The sequence below is a fragment of the Rhinopithecus bieti genome, unplaced genomic scaffold, assembly GCF_001698545.2.
Source record: "Rhinopithecus bieti isolate Rb0 unplaced genomic scaffold, ASM169854v2 scaffold_13352, whole genome shotgun sequence".
NCBI classification, from domain to species: Eukaryota; Metazoa; Chordata; class Mammalia; order Primates; family Cercopithecidae; genus Rhinopithecus; species Rhinopithecus bieti.
In genome coordinates this window covers 2,327,721-2,345,697 of record NW_016808026.1, presented here as the reverse complement: position 1 = coordinate 2,345,697, position 17,977 = coordinate 2,327,721, and the positions used below count along the sequence as shown (strand labels likewise).

Here is a 17,977-nt window from a genome sequence, read left to right as displayed (position 1 = left end):
ATGAATAATAATAAAACATACCTCATTTTCATAAATATCTTTTACTTATTAATCTTTGATTTTGGTTATGATGCTGTATAGCATACAGTTTTGTTGTCTGTATTCAAATTCACTGAATTTTCTTTTGTGATTGCTCCCGTGGCTCTTAGTATTTGAAAGGCCTTCCCTATCCACAGGTCAGGTTAACTACTTATGCAAATTACCTTCTGTGGCAGGCAGCCTCTGAGATGGCCTCCAGACATCCCAGCCCTCTGGTTTCAAGCCCTGCACAATTTCCTTCCCTAGAATGCAGCAAAAGTGATGGGATGCCACTCCTATGATTAAGTTACCAAAGCACTGTGGCTTTTGTCTTGGGGTCCCTGTCCTGTGCTCTCATCTGCTTGCTCAGAGGGATGCCAGCTGCCATATTGTGAGTTACCTTAACGAGAGGCCCACGAGCAAAGCACTGAATCAAGAGTCATTTGAGTGAGCACGTAAGCAGATCCTCCACTAGCTGAGCCTTCAGATGACACCACAGACCTGTCTGTCCCCTTGATTAAAGCCTTGTGGGAGACACTATGCCTGAGACAAGTTGTGCTCATATTTTTAACCCTCAGCAAAGGAACTAAAGAGTATGAGAGGAAAACCACAGAACAATCTACATGACTCTATGCTTGAGTCTGGTTTCCTGCCATTAAAAAAACAGAAAGTGATACAAAATGACAGAGAAGACACTGAAATTATTAGAATCAAGAAGTCACAGTTTTGTCAAGCTGGGACAAGGGGTTTTATGAGAAAAGTGACAAAAGAGTCAATGAATAATAAAGAACAACTTTAGGTTGGGTGCGGTGGCTCACGCCTGTAATCTCAGCATTTTAGGAGGCCGAGGCGGGCAGATCACCTGAGGTCGGGAGTTCGAGACCAGCCTGCCCAACATGGTGAAATCCTGTCTCTACTAAAAATACAAACTTAGCCAGGCATAGTGGCACATGCCTGTAATCCCAGCTACTCGAGAGGCCGAGGAAGGAGAACTGCTTGAACCTGAGAGGCAGCGGTGTGGTGAGCTGAGATCATGCCACTGCACTCCAGTCTGGGGAACAACAGCAAAACTCTGTCACACACACACACACAAAAAAAAAAAAAAAAAAAAAAAACAACTTTAAATTCAATATTTAAATTAACAGGCAAAAATATGTTAATCTCCCAGAGAGTTTCTCAAATAATTTCTCAAATTATCAAAGTATGTAATAAATATTACTTTATTATTCTCTTGTTAGAAATTTACGCAAGAGGCCAGGCACGGTGGCTCATGCCTGTAATCCCAGCACTTTGGGAGGCCGAGGTGGGCGGATCATGAGGTCAGGAGATCGAGACCATCCTGGCTAACACGGTGAAACCCCGTCTCTACAAAAATACAAAAAATTAGCCAGGTATGGTGGCGGGCACCTGTGGTCCCAGCTACTGGGACCTGAGGCAGGAGAGTGGCACGAACCCAGGAGGAGGAGCTTGCAGTGAGATGAGATCATGCCACTATACTCCAGCCTGGGCAACAGAGCCAGACTCCATTAGAAAAAAAAAAAAAAGGCATGCCAGACCTATCAGCACATAACAGAGGACCGTTTGGTCAACTCCATGAACAACTCTTCCTCACAGTGCTTTGCTACTTCTACCTTCCCCTCCAGCAAAAGCTACATTTCAAGATTGATATTTTATAATTGTGTTACGAAAACAATAGTTATGCTTTACAAACCACTTCCTCACTAGTCAAGATGGTGACAGATTTCCCTAGAGGGGCAGGGACTCTATATATTCACCCACTTCCACCTTAGGCCTCCATGATTCTGTTTTTGGCAAATACGAAGAAATGACAGTAGCACTGAAATCTGCATTAAGAAAATTCATGTAAGGATCCCTATGTGTGGGAACAATCACAACTCCCACAAAGAGTATCTGGAGCTATAAATCAATAGTGATTCTTCATCCTTCACACCGATCCTCTGTGGGAAAAGGTTATGTGACTCATTAGTCTCAACTTTACACACATAGAGTGGGTCAGCTCTGATCATCTTACGATGACATAAACAATTCCTTCTTTCAGAAATTAATTAACAGCACTAATTGTCCTTCTAATAACTCTGAAAAGATCATCTTCAACAAAAGTTCTCCTGGGGTTCTGGAAAACGGAACAATGAATAATCTTTTAAAATAATTTTTTTAAAAGTTCAAACTTGGCCTAACTAAGGGTAAATAGGTTTAGCCATATAAACCAAAGGCCAAAATGTGTTAAAATTTCAGGCAAAGGATAGTAAGTTAGGTCCATAAATAAAATTGTCTATGTATAGCAAGGAATTGTGTTTCCACCTTTCAAATCCAAGTCCTAATGTAAAGAACCTGGAAAGACTTCACCATCAGGAGATAAAGTAAGTCAGGATGAGATTGAGGTTAACAGATAAGCTAGCTATACACAAAAGGTATTATTTTGGAGGCAAGTAAAAATTATCAGGAAGGGCACAAATTCATGTTTTCGTTTCAATACCATTGTGCCATATGACAATGTATTCTCATCCACTGCCAATATCATAACTATATCTGCATTATAACACAGCCAATCCCTTCAGATTAACATGTAATTGACCTCTCTGGCTTGCTTCTACATATTTCAATTGTGAAATAATTCTTTGGTGTTTGGTTTCTTCCTTTCTGACTCACATTCAATAGGAGGCCTTTGATTACTGAGGCCTCCACACAAACTTCTCTCTCCTCTTTCTCTGAGTAATCCCCTCCATAAAAATAATAATAAAACAACAACAACAACAACAACAACAACAACCCTACTCTAATTCTAGAAACCAAACCAACACATCACTTTTCAAGGCTCTGCTGCATTAAATTTCTTGCCTTCAAGTCTTCTTTGAGCAGCTTTCCCGTCTACTCCATTTCCATTAATTCTCCACATAGCAGATAGAGTATAAGAGAAGCCAGGATCTTGCCCTCCCTAAGGGACAATCTACAACATCCATCAATAATGAATTTCACCAACGTTTCCCAAGAGGAACAGGAGGGTACAATTAAAAAGGTTATAAGTCCTTGCACTACTAGAACCTAAGGGTGTCTGTGAATGAAACTGGCTTAAGCCCAATTAGAGGAATCAGTACATTTGTCTTCTCTTGGAACAACCTTGCTCTTACGGTTCCCATGAATTCAGTATAAATCTGACTGATCTTATCCAAGAAGTTAATAGAAAATTGCTCACAGTGGGCGACTGCCACCTCAGTTTCCAAGCAGAGACAGATGGAATTTCCCAGATGGTTTGTCACTGGAACGTGTGAGGCTGGATGCGACTTCACAGAAAGCATGGTAGAGTAGAACACCTTCTTGGCCTTCACCCATGTCATAGTGAGGGATCTAAAACTGAGTCTGTTGTAAACAAATCATAATTGCCTCACTAGGCACAACACCTCATCCTCCCTAGCTGCACCCAAGGGTTGCAAATCTTATACTGAAATTAGTCAACATTTCTCCAGAAACCATCATGAGCATATCTCCTTATGAGATAAAAACTGAAGAAATAGACACAGTTATCTTGTCCTACTGAACTTTCCTCTCAAATGAGATTAAAATAAAAGGGCAAGTCTATAAACAAACGAAACAGGTACAAGATAGCATTTCCTGTGATAATTGCTCTGCTGAGTTGGGCAGATGAAGCAAGATCACAGACGAAACAGACATGGATGTAAAGCCTCAGGAAGGATGCAAGGTCTTGAATAAGGAGGGGTGTGCAGTTGTTCCTGCTATGGAGAAAAGTGAAAGGAAAAAATTAATGTGCTGATTCATTCAAATATTATTCACTGAGCTCTTAGTATAAGCTAGACATTGTTCTAAGTAGGAAGGATAGAAAGATAAAAAATAGATAATAAGCATATGGTCTGCAGGGGAGACAGACAAGCAAACAGGAGCTCACAGATATGTGATCAGTGCTCTTATCCTAGTAAACCTAGAGCACCAGGGAAATACTCCAAGAGTGGTTATCTATTCCAGACAGGAGGCTTCAGAGAAGGTCTACTTTGGAAATAACTTTGAGCAGAGTCTTTAAATAAGTATTGGAGTTAGTGAGATGAAGAGAGATAGGTGGGGAGGAGGGAATAGGGGTTTCCAAGACGATAAAACAACAGGACCAAATGTACAGATGTGGAAGAAAAATGGACATTCAGGGCACCATAGGTAGTTCAGAATGCCTAAAGTCTATAAGAGAGTGGATAAGGGGTCAGATCTGGGGAGGTGAGCATCACCTGGGGAGGTGAGTATCATGAAGGCCTTTTTTAGGCTTTACCAAAACCTTGGGGTATTCTCGTGCCCTTTAGAATGATTTTAAAGCACAGGACTTAAGTGACTACTGTATTTTTGCTTTCAGGACATACTGTGGTCTGAGTAAAGAAAAAGATGACAAGGAAGGAGAGAAGAATATTATAATAGTCAAGAGAGAGGTGGTGGGGCTTTTGATTAAAGCAGTGGTAGTAGGAACAGAAAGAGGAGAACAATCATTACGAAAGCAGGAGTTATGATGCTTGGTTTCTGGACATGAAATGGAGAGTCTTGGAAGATGTTTGACTCTGAATAGAAGGAAAAAGAGATGGTAGTAGTTACAGGCCAAAGGAGAGAGGTATGGGTATGTGTAACTGTGTGTGAATAGCATTTGAGATGTGAGAAGGAGAGGTAGAAATGCAGAAAAGACACAAGATAACTGAGAGAATGAACTCCCAGCAGAGTAGGAAAGGAGAGGCAGAGGACTAGGATTAAAGGTGACTGAAAGCTGGAAGTCAGGACAAGAGAGGCTGTCTGTGGAGACAGGAATAAACTCTCTTTGTGACTGTGTAGTTCGAGGAATTAAACGGGAAAGGCTCGCAAAACAGTTGAAATGTGCTATTAGAGAAAGGGTAAAAAGCCAAGGTTAGAGATTTTTTTATTTAAATGTCATTTGTAAATTAGTAGCTGAAGCTTTGCAAGTGGATAAGCTCCCTGAGGCACTGGGAACAGAGGGAGAAGAGAAGAAAGGCCAGAAGTGTTTTGGGAAACACTCACAGTTAAATTAAAAAGAGCCAAGACCCAGAGAGATATGAGAAATAGGAAAGTATGGTAGTCCTGAGCCCAGATTAAAATGAATATTAAGAAGGAAGATATCATTCACAATGTCAACATCAATGAAATCTGAGGCTGAACAAAAAGTCATGCCTCAGCAAAATTATAAATTATGCCATTGAGATGGGAAAGATGGAGAATATGGGTGGAGTCAGTGAGAATGTTCCTGATAAGGAAATTCAGTTCGATTAGATTTTTATTTTAAAGAGTATTTATTGAATACCAATTATGTGCCAGTAATAGAGGTCCAAAATTGGATAATAAAGGTTAAATAATTCTATGTCCTCTATAATCTCAATAATAATTTGGATATTGCTTTCACATTTATTTCATTATTACATCTTAGAGGCTGTCTTAGTATGGATTCCCCAGAGGCTTACCCTGAGACTGATTCCAGTACAAGTAGTTTACTGGGAAGTTGATCCCAGAAAATCCCAGTAAGGTTATGGCCAAGTAAGCAGGAAAGGGAAGAGGTTCACAAAATGTTCACTATCAAGGCAATCAGCGCTTCATTCCACTGCCAAATTCTAATAAACAATACAGAACACATCTTGTATCCTAACCAAGAGGAAGGGAAGCAGAGGTGTTAGTCCACCAACCTTCTGTCCATCATTGGTTGAGGATAACCTTTGGGAATAGGAAATCTCCAGCACTTCCAGTTTTCGCAGTTTACAGGGAGTTTGCTCTTAAGGCTGGAAAAAAGTGCTCAGGTAGAAAAGTCACAGGTGTGCCCACTGGGCAGCCTTTGCCTATAGAGGTGAATGCTGGAGACATGGGTAGAGATATATTTGCTACAGGATAGGTACAGTACGAAGCTTGAAGACTAGCAATGATTAAGATCAAAGATGAATACTGGAAAAGATAAAACTGCAAAGGGAGAAATGGAGGCAATTAATAATTCTAATTATGAGCAGGTAGATCAGGGACTTCTAGTTTTTTCCTTAATCACACTTCTAGAAAGATGACTATCTTAAAACTTTTAAGATGCAATTTGATACATGCATTATTTCATGATTAGGTCAACAAAATATCTATAGTGCCCTTTATATATACATTTTATTTTTTAAAAAAATTCAGTATCACAAATACCCTGTGGGAAAATAATACAAGGTTTTGTTCTGATTGAACAGAATAAAATGAGATTTCTCTATCAAATTTCATTTGTTGAATTTAACAGGTTGCGATGAGTTTACTACTATGTTGTAAGTCATCTGGGGCTTTCTATTTAATTAACTATGTATGTTGTATGATTCCAGTAGTTGACTGAATCTAATCAGAATAGTTAGCTATCAACAGCTGATATATTTAAAAGCAAGAGAGGGCAAATGCCATTTAAATTTCAGACACCCAACCTTCCAAGTAATCACTGTTGCTTGACACTTACTAAGCACTACCACATGCTCGCACAGCTGAGATTTAGTTTATTGCAAGGATCTTTGTCCTTGGGAGAATATAAGGAAAAACTTCAAAGGTACGACATACAAATACAGACGTTCTAAAACCACATCCAAACCAGATATTGATCAGAACTTAAGGTAATTTTTAAAATTTCTTCCTTGTCGTTAGTCCTTTGATTTTTTTTCAATGAATAAAATTGCAAAACTCTCAAAAACACCAAGTTTGTGCTACCATGATAGCATTTAATATAAGTTATTTCTGAGATATGAGGTGAGATGCTGGAAAGAACGCTGGGCTCCCTCACTGGTAACAATGTTTTCATAAGTTTAAGGTCATACCTCAAAACACTGAAACTTGCAAGGTAGTGCAGACCTTTGGAGCCTGTGATGGTTCATTTTAATTGCCAACTCACAGGGTGTTTCTGAATGAAATTAACATTTAAATCAGTGAACTCTGGATAAAAAAGACTGCCCTCCAAAATGTGAGTGGGTCTCACCCAATCAACTGAAAGCCTGAAGAGACCAAAAAGACTGGCTTCCCTATAGGCGAGGAAATATCCCAAAGACCGCTATCGAACTTTATCTGCACCACTGGCTCTCCCAGGTCTCTCACCTGACTGAATACTGCAGATTTTGTACTTCCCAACCATCGTAACTGGACAAGCCAATTCCTTGTAATAAACCTCTGTCTATACACCTACATATCCTGTTGTTCTGTTTCTCTCGAGAATCCTAAGACAGAGACCTTGGCAGTCAAATTTAGGGATGTAAAATCCCCAAACACCAAGGTTTATAGTGTTACTTGTTTAATTTAAAGAGTGTTTTTTGTTTTAAAGTTGAAAGATTTCAATGGGTTCACTTCCACAGATTACTGACTAGTAATAGTAGTTGAAATTTGTGGATAACTCACATATGCTATCCCATTTAGTCCAAAATTCCTGTAAGCTAGGCATTATTATTATCACATCACAGAAAACATTTCTAAGACTGGAGCATGGGTTATGGAATCAGACCAAGTTGACCTTAGGCTAGTTATTTAACTTCCCAAAGTAGCAGTTTACGCCTCTGTAAGAAAGGAGATAAATATTATCTTCTCTTGCACTTGTGTAAGAAGTAAATATGCTATAAAACATGTAAAGCACTTTGACCAGTATCTGGCCCAATGAAAGTATTTACTATGCTGCTGTTGCTATTATAAAACTTTTGAAACACGAAGTATCTACCAAGATAATAAGGTATGGACAAAAGATACTCTATTTCTATGTTCAGTGTATTACATAATTCTAAGAACAACTTTTTGTCAAACCAATTTGTTTGGTGTTTCTGTGTTTTTAAAAATGTTCTATATACATCTAAATGCCTGGTCTGCAAAGTCTTCCTGCAGAAGGTGGCATATTGCTAATGTACTTGAAGATGGGGACTTGAAAGATATAAAAAGGATTTGACATCTGGCATGGCGACTCAATTAATTACTGTGTTGGATTAATTAGTGAGCCGAATCTCCTGAGCCAACACCATGAGTCTGAGCAGAGTAACATTACATCAGTTGGCGAATAAGCAATTTAAGAGAGTGCATTAATCCAAATTTGATTCAAGGTTGGGTAGGGAAGGGGTAGACTCTATATTTTATTATAAGGAATATTTATGATATCAAATACATATTATAGTACTGTCCAAATTATGAAGAGGTAACAAAACTCCAGACGTCTTTGAATTAACTTTTAAGTGCTCAAGTAGTCTAATTACATAACAAATATTTTGCCCATCGGGGAAAAAAAGGTATATTTCTAATTTTTGCATATTTCCTCCCAGAGATTTTTATAAATTTATGATTCATGTTAAGAAATCATCAACAATTCTATCATGCTCAAATCATGTTACAGAAGTTATACTGAGAAGGCACTGTGGCAGAGTCTTTAAAAAAGGAGACTCTGGAATCAGAAGTGAGAATTTTTATTTTCTTATCTGTAAAATATGATTTATGGTGGAGCCAAATTCACAGGTTTTTTGGAGGATTAAATGAGCTAATCTGTTTCCATTTTCCAGTCATATATGTTAACCAATTTGATGTACAGTAGTAACAGTAGTAGGAATAATAATACTAGTAGTATTTAATGATATGAACTCAGAAGTAAATTTTGGAAGAGGATGTTATTTCAAAAGAAAAACATTTGAAAATATGTTTTAGTCAGGCAACTAAATTTTAAAATCAGGAAAAATGCTGTATTTTAACTAAATAAAATAATTTGATATTCAAACCCTAAGACAAAAGAAGAAAACGGAAGTATTAAAATTGTTTTCTAAATAATCACCCATTACCCAATTGTTGATAATCTAAAGAGTATTCATATGTTTTAAATAGTATCAAAAATTCTGAAAATTTCATATATATAAACTCCTTTTAAAAAATTAAATATGGCATAAAATAGCTTTACAGTGATACAGAACTATTAAAACAGCAAAATGACATCAACTGTCTAAAATCAGAAATTATTTCAATGAAAATCAAACTTTCTCAGATAGGTTTATTTTCCATCCATCATGAATTAGCATATGGTAAAATGTCATAAAACTACCATTCTGTATACATACAGAGAGTAATAGCAAGATTAATCAAAATAGCATTGTAGTAAATATATTCTTTTAATATAGTAAACTGAAAAAGGTTCATCTCGTACATCAACTATAGCTGATACAGTGTAGGTACACTTTTGAAGAAATATCATTCAAATGATTAAAGGTTGCATTGGTATCTGATACACTGTGATAAATAAGATAAATATGATATAGCTCACAACGTTTAGTAAGCAACGCTAGAAGACAAATAGAAACTCCCAGATAAAATAAGTTCAGAATAGCATTTAATTCAACCTTTGATGTGTAGGCGATCCTTCCCTTGCCTTTCTTAACATTCATTAGCTTGAGACATGGACATAGTTAATATTGCTCTCTGAAAGGAATCAATAGAAGAATCTGTTAATGCAACTCAACCAACTGAGGCCTGCATTTTGTGGCTATATCACAAATCTCTTTTGAAGTAGCTGCACGGGCCCACCTAGAACAAATTGCCCAGATTATTAAACATTTGGTTTGGACTATAAAGTCAACTTGTTTGGTCCTTAAATATATGTGAAAACCCCTACTTCATCCTTTTATGGATAAATACATGAATTTATAAAGTAATAAATATACCCCTGGGATCTCATGCACTCTTTAAAAGTTTGGTAACACAAATATTTCCTGTTTATTCTAATCATTACTTTTAGTTGAACCAACAACCTCTGTCACATCCACATGGCACTGAATAAACAGAGATCCACACGTATCAATTTCTTTCATGTAATAACTTGAAGAAGGGATTTCCTTCATGCAATAAATCCGCACTCTGGGAGTTTTACGTCCCCTTAGCATAGATAGAGTCCTTTAAAAGTCACAAGACTCTCCCTACATAAATGGCATTTAGAGAGAAGGACTTTCAGTGGAATAAATACTTATAAAATTTCTAGATTCTCTAAGGAATATGAAACATTTTCTTCCCAGATTTCCTCACCTGTATTATCACTTATTATAAGACAGGTTTTCAGCTATTGTTTTCTTTTATCCCATGTGGTAGGCAGAATAGCTCCTTGTAAAGATGTTTACATCCTGACCTCTAGAACTTGCGAACATTCCTTTGCATGGCAAAGAGAAATTAAGGAAGCAAATAGAATGGAGAGTGTTAATCAGCTGACCTTAAAAAAGAGAAATTAGCTTAGATGACCCAGGCGGACAGTGTAATCATAAGTGTCCTTAAATGTGTAAGAGGGAAGCAAAAGAGTCAGAGATGGAATGTGGACGTGAGAAAGACTCCATCAGATGCTGGTGGCTTTGAAGATGGAAGGGGGGCTAAGAGGGAAGGGCCATTGGCCACTCTCAGAAACTGGAAAAGGAAGAAAACAGATCCTCCCATAAAGCATCTGAAAAGGAGCTCAGCCCTGTAGACACCTTGATTTTAGTCCAGTGACACCCAATTTGAATTTCTGACTTCCATAACTGCAAGATAATAAGTTTATGTTGTTTTAAGGCACAAAGTTTGTGGTGAGTTGCTGAGGCAGGAATAGCAAACTAATATATCCAATTTAGAAATAAAGTTTAAATGTAACCAAACTACCTACCTTTCTATTACATTTATTTATTTATTTATTTATTATTTTGAGACAGAGTCTTGCTCTGTCACCCAGGCTGGAATGCAATGGCACTATCTCAGATCACTGCAGACTCTGCCTTCTGGGTTCAAGTGATTCTCCTGCCTCAGCCTCCCAAGTAGCTGGGACTACAGGCACCTGCCACCATGTCTGGGTAATTTCTTTGTGTGTATTTTAGTAAAGATGGGGTTTTGCCAGGTTTGGCCAAGCTGGTCTCGAACTCCTGACCTCAAGTGACCCACCCGTCTCAGCCTCCCAAAGTGCTGGGATTACAGGCGTGAGCCACTGTGCCCAGTCTCCATCACTTTTAAAACATCTAATTAATCAATAATCCATATAATCACACCGAGAGATAGACTTTCTGTTCTCAGAACTTTTACAAAAAAACCGAACAACAAAAGTTATAATGCCGATCATTCATCCTTGCTTTTAAAGGTACAAACAGTATTACCAAGGAAAACAAAGTTGTTTATTTCTTGCTCTTCATGTAAACCTGTAATGGATGACAATTTGTGTCATCTGAAAATAAAGGCAATTTTATATATTATTAAATGTGAACAGTCTTAGTCTGGCTAAGCAGATAAAGCAATAACCTTATATATTACCTTACTAGCCACAATTTAATATGAGTAACCTGTTTCTGTATAAATTCTGCATATATTACTGTCAGACACAAACCACTTGAAAAGTATCCAAGTTTTGCCATCCATGAAACAGCAAAACAAATGGTTATTTTAGTGATTTCATTGGAAAGCAAGCAGAGATAATTTCTGGGCTATGACAAAATATTAACTGTTGATGACAAAATATTAACCATCTTGGAATATCCACATACCACAGAATTATTATTCAAGTCCATCTTCCCAGGAAACGGCCCCAGGTTGTTCCCACCGGAAGTTGCTGACGACTCTGAATTTTCGTTCCCCATCTTTCTGAAACACCTCCAGCTCTCCTGCAGACAATGAAACAGAAGTGTTCAGAATACTTCCACTTGTACTTTAACAGCAGCCACCTCTTTTGTGTGTTCGCTTTACACACATGATATTCTCAGGATTCATACAAAGAGAATTAATTACGCTTGTCTGAAAACAACTCATCTTATCCTAAGAGGAAAATAAAAGTTGTCCTTACAATTGTATTCAAATTTAGTTCAATTTCTTCCTTTCACCTTTTCACACGCATCATCTACTGAAGTCAATTCTTTTAGTTAAGTCTTTTAGAATCAGAAACAATAACACTCCCTTAGAAAGCACTGATCTAATGCCAAAACAGATAGACAAGAAACAATAGAACAATCATTTTGCGTTAAAATTCTTGTATTTATTCAAGACTCTCAAACAACAATATCTGGAGAGTTTTTTAAGTACTTGGTAATTTTCTGAAATTACTACCAGTTTCAATAGGTAATATGGCTATGTGTACAATAAATAGCAAGGCATATTTTCAAATAAAAAATGTTTAGATGAAGTTTTACTTGTTTTCTGTATTTGGTATACTGAATAGAATTCTATTGTACCAAAAGAGTTTGAACAACAACACTTTAGAAATAAGCAGTTTTGGAAGGTCTTCTTCCTTTCATTTACTCCAGAGTAATATTTTGGAATCTATAAAGGGAAATAGGAAGTAAAGACAGTATACACACTTGCANCACAAATATTTCCTGTTTATTCTAATCATTACTTTTAGTTGAACCAACAACCTCTGTCACATCCACATGGCACTGAATAAACAGAGATCCACACGTATCAATTTCTTTCATGTAATAACTTGAAGAAGGGATTTCCTTCATGCAATAAATCCGCACTCTGGGAGTTTTTACGTCCCCTTAGCATAGATAGAGTCCTTTAAAAGTCACAAGACTCTCCCTACATAAATGGCATTTAGAGAGAAGGACTTTCAGTGGAATAAATACTTATAAAATTTCTAGATTCTCTAAGGAATATGAAACATTTTTCTTCCCAGATTTCCTCACCTGTATTATCACTTATTATAAGACAGGTTTTCAGCTATTGTTTTTCTTTTATCCCATGTGGTAGGCAGAATAGCTCCTTGTAAAGATGTTTACATCCTGACCTCTAGAACTTGCGAACATTCCTTTGCATGGCAAAGAGAAATTAAGGAAGCAAATAGAATGGAGAGTGTTAATCAGCTGACCTTAAAAAAGAGAAATTAGCTTAGATGACCCAGGCGGACAGTGTAATCATAAGTGTCCTTAAATGTGTAAGAGGGAAGCAAAAGAGTCAGAGATGGAATGTGGACGTGAGAAAGACTCCATCAGATGCTGGTGGCTTTGAAGATGGAAGGGGGGCTAAGAGGGAAGGGCCATTGGCCACTCTCAGAAACTGGAAAAGGAAGAAAACAGATCCTCCCATAAAGCATCTGAAAAGGAGCTCAGCCCTGTAGACACCTTGATTTTAGTCCAGTGACACCCAATTTGAATTTCTGACTTCCATAACTGCAAGATAATAAGTTTATGTTGTTTTAAGGCACAAAGTTTGTGGTGAGTTGCTGAGGCAGGAATAGCAAACTAATATATCCAATTTAGAAATAAAGTTTAAATGTAACCAAACTACCTACCTTTCTATTACATTTATTTATTTATTTATTTATTATTTTGAGACAGAGTCTTGCTCTGTCACCCAGGCTGGAATGCAATGGCACTATCTCAGATCACTGCAGACTCTGCCTTCTGGGTTCAAGTGATTCTCCTGCCTCAGCCTCCCAAGTAGCTGGGACTACAGGCACCTGCCACCATGTCTGGGTAATTTCTTTGTGTGTATTTTTAGTAAAGATGGGGTTTTGCCAGGTTTGGCCAAGCTGGTCTCGAACTCCTGACCTCAAGTGACCCACCCGTCTCAGCCTCCCAAAGTGCTGGGATTACAGGCGTGAGCCACTGTGCCCAGTCTCCATCACTTTTAAAACATCTAATTAATCAATAATCCATATAATCACACCGAGAGATAGACTTTCTGTTCTCAGAACTTTTACAAAAAAACCGAACAACAAAAGTTATAATGCCGATCATTCATCCTTGCTTTTAAAGGTACAAACAGTATTACCAAGGAAAAACAAAGTTGTTTATTTCTTGCTCTTCATGTAAACCTGTAATGGATGACAATTTGTGTCATCTGAAAAATAAAGGCAATTTTATATATTATTAAATGTGAACAGTCTTAGTCTGGCTAAGCAGATAAAGCAATAACCTTATATATTACCTTACTAGCCACAATTTAATATGAGTAACCTGTTTCTGTATAAATTCTGCATATATTACTGTCAGACACAAACCACTTGAAAAGTATCCAAGTTTTGCCATCCATGAAACAGCAAAAACAAATGGTTATTTTTAGTGATTTCATTGGAAAGCAAGCAGAGATAATTTCTGGGCTATGACAAAATATTAACTGTTGATGACAAAATATTAACCATCTTGGAATATCCACATACCACAGAATTATTATTCAAGTCCATCTTCCCAGGAAACGGCCCCCAGGTTGTTCCCACCGGAAGTTGCTGACGACTCTGAATTTTTCGTTCCCCATCTTTCTGAAACACCTCCAGCTCTCCTGCAGACAATGAAACAGAAGTGTTCAGAATACTTCCACTTGTACTTTAACAGCAGCCACCTCTTTTTGTGTGTTCGCTTTACACACATGATATTCTCAGGATTCATACAAAGAGAATTAATTACGCTTGTCTGAAAAACAACTCATCTTATCCTAAGAGGAAAATAAAAGTTGTCCTTACAATTGTATTCAAATTTAGTTCAATTTCTTCCTTTCACCTTTTCACACGCATCATCTACTGAAGTCAATTCTTTTTAGTTAAGTCTTTTAGAATCAGAAACAATAACACTCCCTTAGAAAGCACTGATCTAATGCCAAAACAGATAGACAAGAAACAATAGAACAATCATTTTGCGTTAAAATTCTTGTATTTATTCAAGACTCTCAAACAACAATATCTGGAGAGTTTTTTAAGTACTTGGTAATTTTCTGAAATTACTACCAGTTTCAATAGGTAATATGGCTATGTGTACAATAAATAGCAAGGCATATTTTTCAAATAAAAAATGTTTAGATGAAGTTTTTACTTGTTTTTCTGTATTTGGTATACTGAATAGAATTCTATTGTACCAAAAGAGTTTGAACAACAACACTTTAGAAATAAGCAGTTTTGGAAGGTCTTCTTCCTTTCATTTACTCCAGAGTAATATTTTGGAATCTATAAAGGGAAATAGGAAGTAAAGACAGTATACACACTTGCATAAAGTAGGAATTCATTAAATGCTTGCTTAAGAAATAAACAAATGGAATAATATACAAATAAATAAAAGAGGGCCTCGATATGGAAAAAAAAAAAAAAAAAAAAAAGCCAATAGGTTAAATGTTGTTTAGGATAGGGAAAAAAAAAATCACAATCAGGACTTGTAGCCTCTCTATGAAATAATTAAATCTAGGATATTTATTCCCCAAAGAGTATTACCATGCCATATCACCATACTGAAATGTTTATATTTTAAAGATTTTATCTCAGTAACCTAAATTCGTTGTTTTTTAATGTTATTTCTTTTCAGCCTGATCAACAGCAGACATGAGAATGGGAAGGAATGAAATAGGAATAAATATTAGGTTGGTGCAAAACTATGGCAAAAACCACCATTACTTTTGCATCAATTTTAATGTCAATGAAATCCATATAGAATAGAAAGCTGAGAAAAATAGAATAGAATATATTCAGCACTTATATTTTCTTTTTCTTTCTTTTTTTTTTTTTTTTTTTGAGACAGAGTTTCGCTCTTGTTGCCCAGGTTGCCTCTCGTGTTCAAGAGATTCTCCTGCCTCAGCCTCCCAGGTAGCTGAGATTACAGGCAAGCACCACCAGGTCTGGCTAATTTCGCATTTTTAGTAGAGATGGAGTTTCGTCATGTTGGTCAGGTTGGTCTCGAACTCCTGACCTCAGGTGATCCACCCTCCTCAGCTTCCCAAAGTGCTGGAATTACAGGTGTGAGCCACTGCACCTGGCCTAGTAATTACATTTTCTAAATGCTATATGTCATGACAGGTGACATATGAAATTGTTGCCTTAATCTGGCTTTAGCTTCTTTTCAAGTTAGTAGCTATCTTTAAATACACAGATTCAATCTTGAGGTTTTTTTTAAAAGAAACACTGTCAAACTGAGTTCAATTCTATCCCTTCTTTACTTCTCTATTTAGTGTCACCTCCTTTTAATAGTTTAAATACCAGACATTATTTTTCATGTTTTCATTATTGCTTATCCTGAAAACCAAAACTAATGTATATAAACTACAATCAGCTAAAATATTTCGGTAATGGTTAAATTGTGTGCATGGTAAAATTTAAATTTATCTATATCTGAGCAATAAAGATGCAATGTTCATAAAATTTCATGTTCCCAGTCAAAAGTTAAATTCAAGGCCAACACTTCCATTCGCCCTTCTTCTCACACTCTCTTTCTTTACCACTTGAAAAATACACTGAAAATGGAAGAACACATTACATTAAGACAAACAAACATTTTCCAACGTTTTAAATTCTGGTATATCAATAGCTAATGATGATCAGCAGTGAGGAAAATGAGCCCAGAAAGATTCAATAAGTCTGAACATCTGAAAGATATAAATAGAATACATATAGGAAATAACATATTAACGCCTAAGTACTAGATCCTGATGCTTACTCAGTGTTCAGAAACTATGGAAAGACAATAATTTGCTTTCTATATACAGAATAACAAATCCATGTATGAGATTTTCCTCTGAAAATGTTTTTCATCTTTGTGCAATCTTTTTGAGTAATGCATTGGAATCAAAGACCCTTTATAGAAACACCCTCAGAGACAGAGCACAAAGACAACAATCTAATCTGATGTCAGAGAGGAACCAGTGGGACAACACGACTCAATATATGCATATTCACATTCTTTATTGAAATATTTAGGATAATTTTCTTATTTGAAAATAAACTGTTTAATTTCTATCGGCTAGGGGTTCTCAGTATTTTTTTCAACCATACGTATTTACATTTAAAACAGTTTATTTACAATTTACCATTTAAAATAAAATACATTTCAATCTCTCAACTAAATGCAAGTTAAAAAATCTTCTTTTCTACATAAAATATACCCAAATAATTTACTTCTTTTACACACTAAAAAACCAGTCATGTCACATTTAAGTGATACCAGAGGAATCATGAGAATCTTTGAAAACCCTTTAAAAAAGTAATTCATCCTCTCTTTCTGCCACTGACATATTTCATTTGAAAAGGGTTCAGACTCAGTCAAACAGTGACTCCTTATCTATACCTGTGGATTTACAAGCAGCTCTGTCTTTTAATGGATTAAGAACTACAAACTTGGGGCAGATCATAAAGTGATATCCAAATGTCTCCAAAGTTTCTGAAGTGTCTTTGATTATCCATTAAAATTTTAAGCAGACCAAAAATACTTTTACAAGCTCTTAAATATGGCCACAACAGAAAGTCCAGTAACTGTTCAAATTATCAAGTTAATCTTTTCAACCTTACTAGACAAGCAAGAATACCCCAGTCTCCTGTCTTGCTTGCCAACAAGTTATTTCAGGGTTTAGAAAAAACCTTTCTGATGCTGAAATAGTTAAATAAAAATATTCATTTATTCACAATAGCATTTCTAAAAACTGCAAGCATAATGCAAATAATTAGCATGTATATTCTACCAAGGTTACATAGCTTAATGATAGCAAAAGAAATAAAACATTGTATAAAGGGAAGTTGTATTTAACTTACATATTGCTTAAGAGTACGATATTTTATTTTTTTCCAAAAATTAATAGGTGTCATGAAATAAAGGAAAGATTACTGCACTAAAAGTAAGAAGATTAATTTTTACACCTATTCTGTTCAATAACCAGCTGAATGGCCTCAAATAAGTTATATCTTTTCTGAGTCTTTGCTTTGTCATTGTTAAAAGAGTGGTTTGCACTCACTCACAACTCGCTAAGGTGTTTTTCAACACTGACAGTCCATGATAGAAATTTTCCTTCCCTAGATATAATATATTAGGAGAAGTAGAAGGGCACTGGGCTGGTGGGCCAGAGACTTAGGTCCTCAAACCATTTTATCAAAGGATGGATGTTTGACTTGAAAAGATTAGATATTCTGAAATAAGATGGAAAAGCTCCAATTCTTATTTGATTTGTGTATTTATTCCTTTATGCCTCATTCATTTGTTTATTCATTCATTTATTCTATAAACATTTATTGGGTATCTACTAAGTA

General features: G+C 36.3%; 1 protein-coding gene across 5 annotated transcripts in view; it reads right to left on the bottom strand.

Moving 5' to 3' along the window:
- The window catches only part of ZFPM2 (zinc finger protein, FOG family member 2), a 506,031-nt gene that overhangs the window by 232,637 nt on the left and 255,417 nt on the right, over positions 1 to 17,977 (bottom strand). For 4 of the 5 annotated variants that reach the window (XM_017885192.1, XM_017885194.1, XM_017885195.1 and 1 more), the window contains one exon: positions 14,144 to 14,262. In XM_017885192.1, coding sequence (XP_017740681.1) covers positions 14,144 to 14,262 — 119 coding nt within the window. Of the gene's footprint in view, positions 1 to 11,531; positions 11,598 to 14,143; positions 14,263 to 17,977 lie in introns of those variants that run through there. The other variant, XM_017885196.1, reaches the window with a different exon arrangement.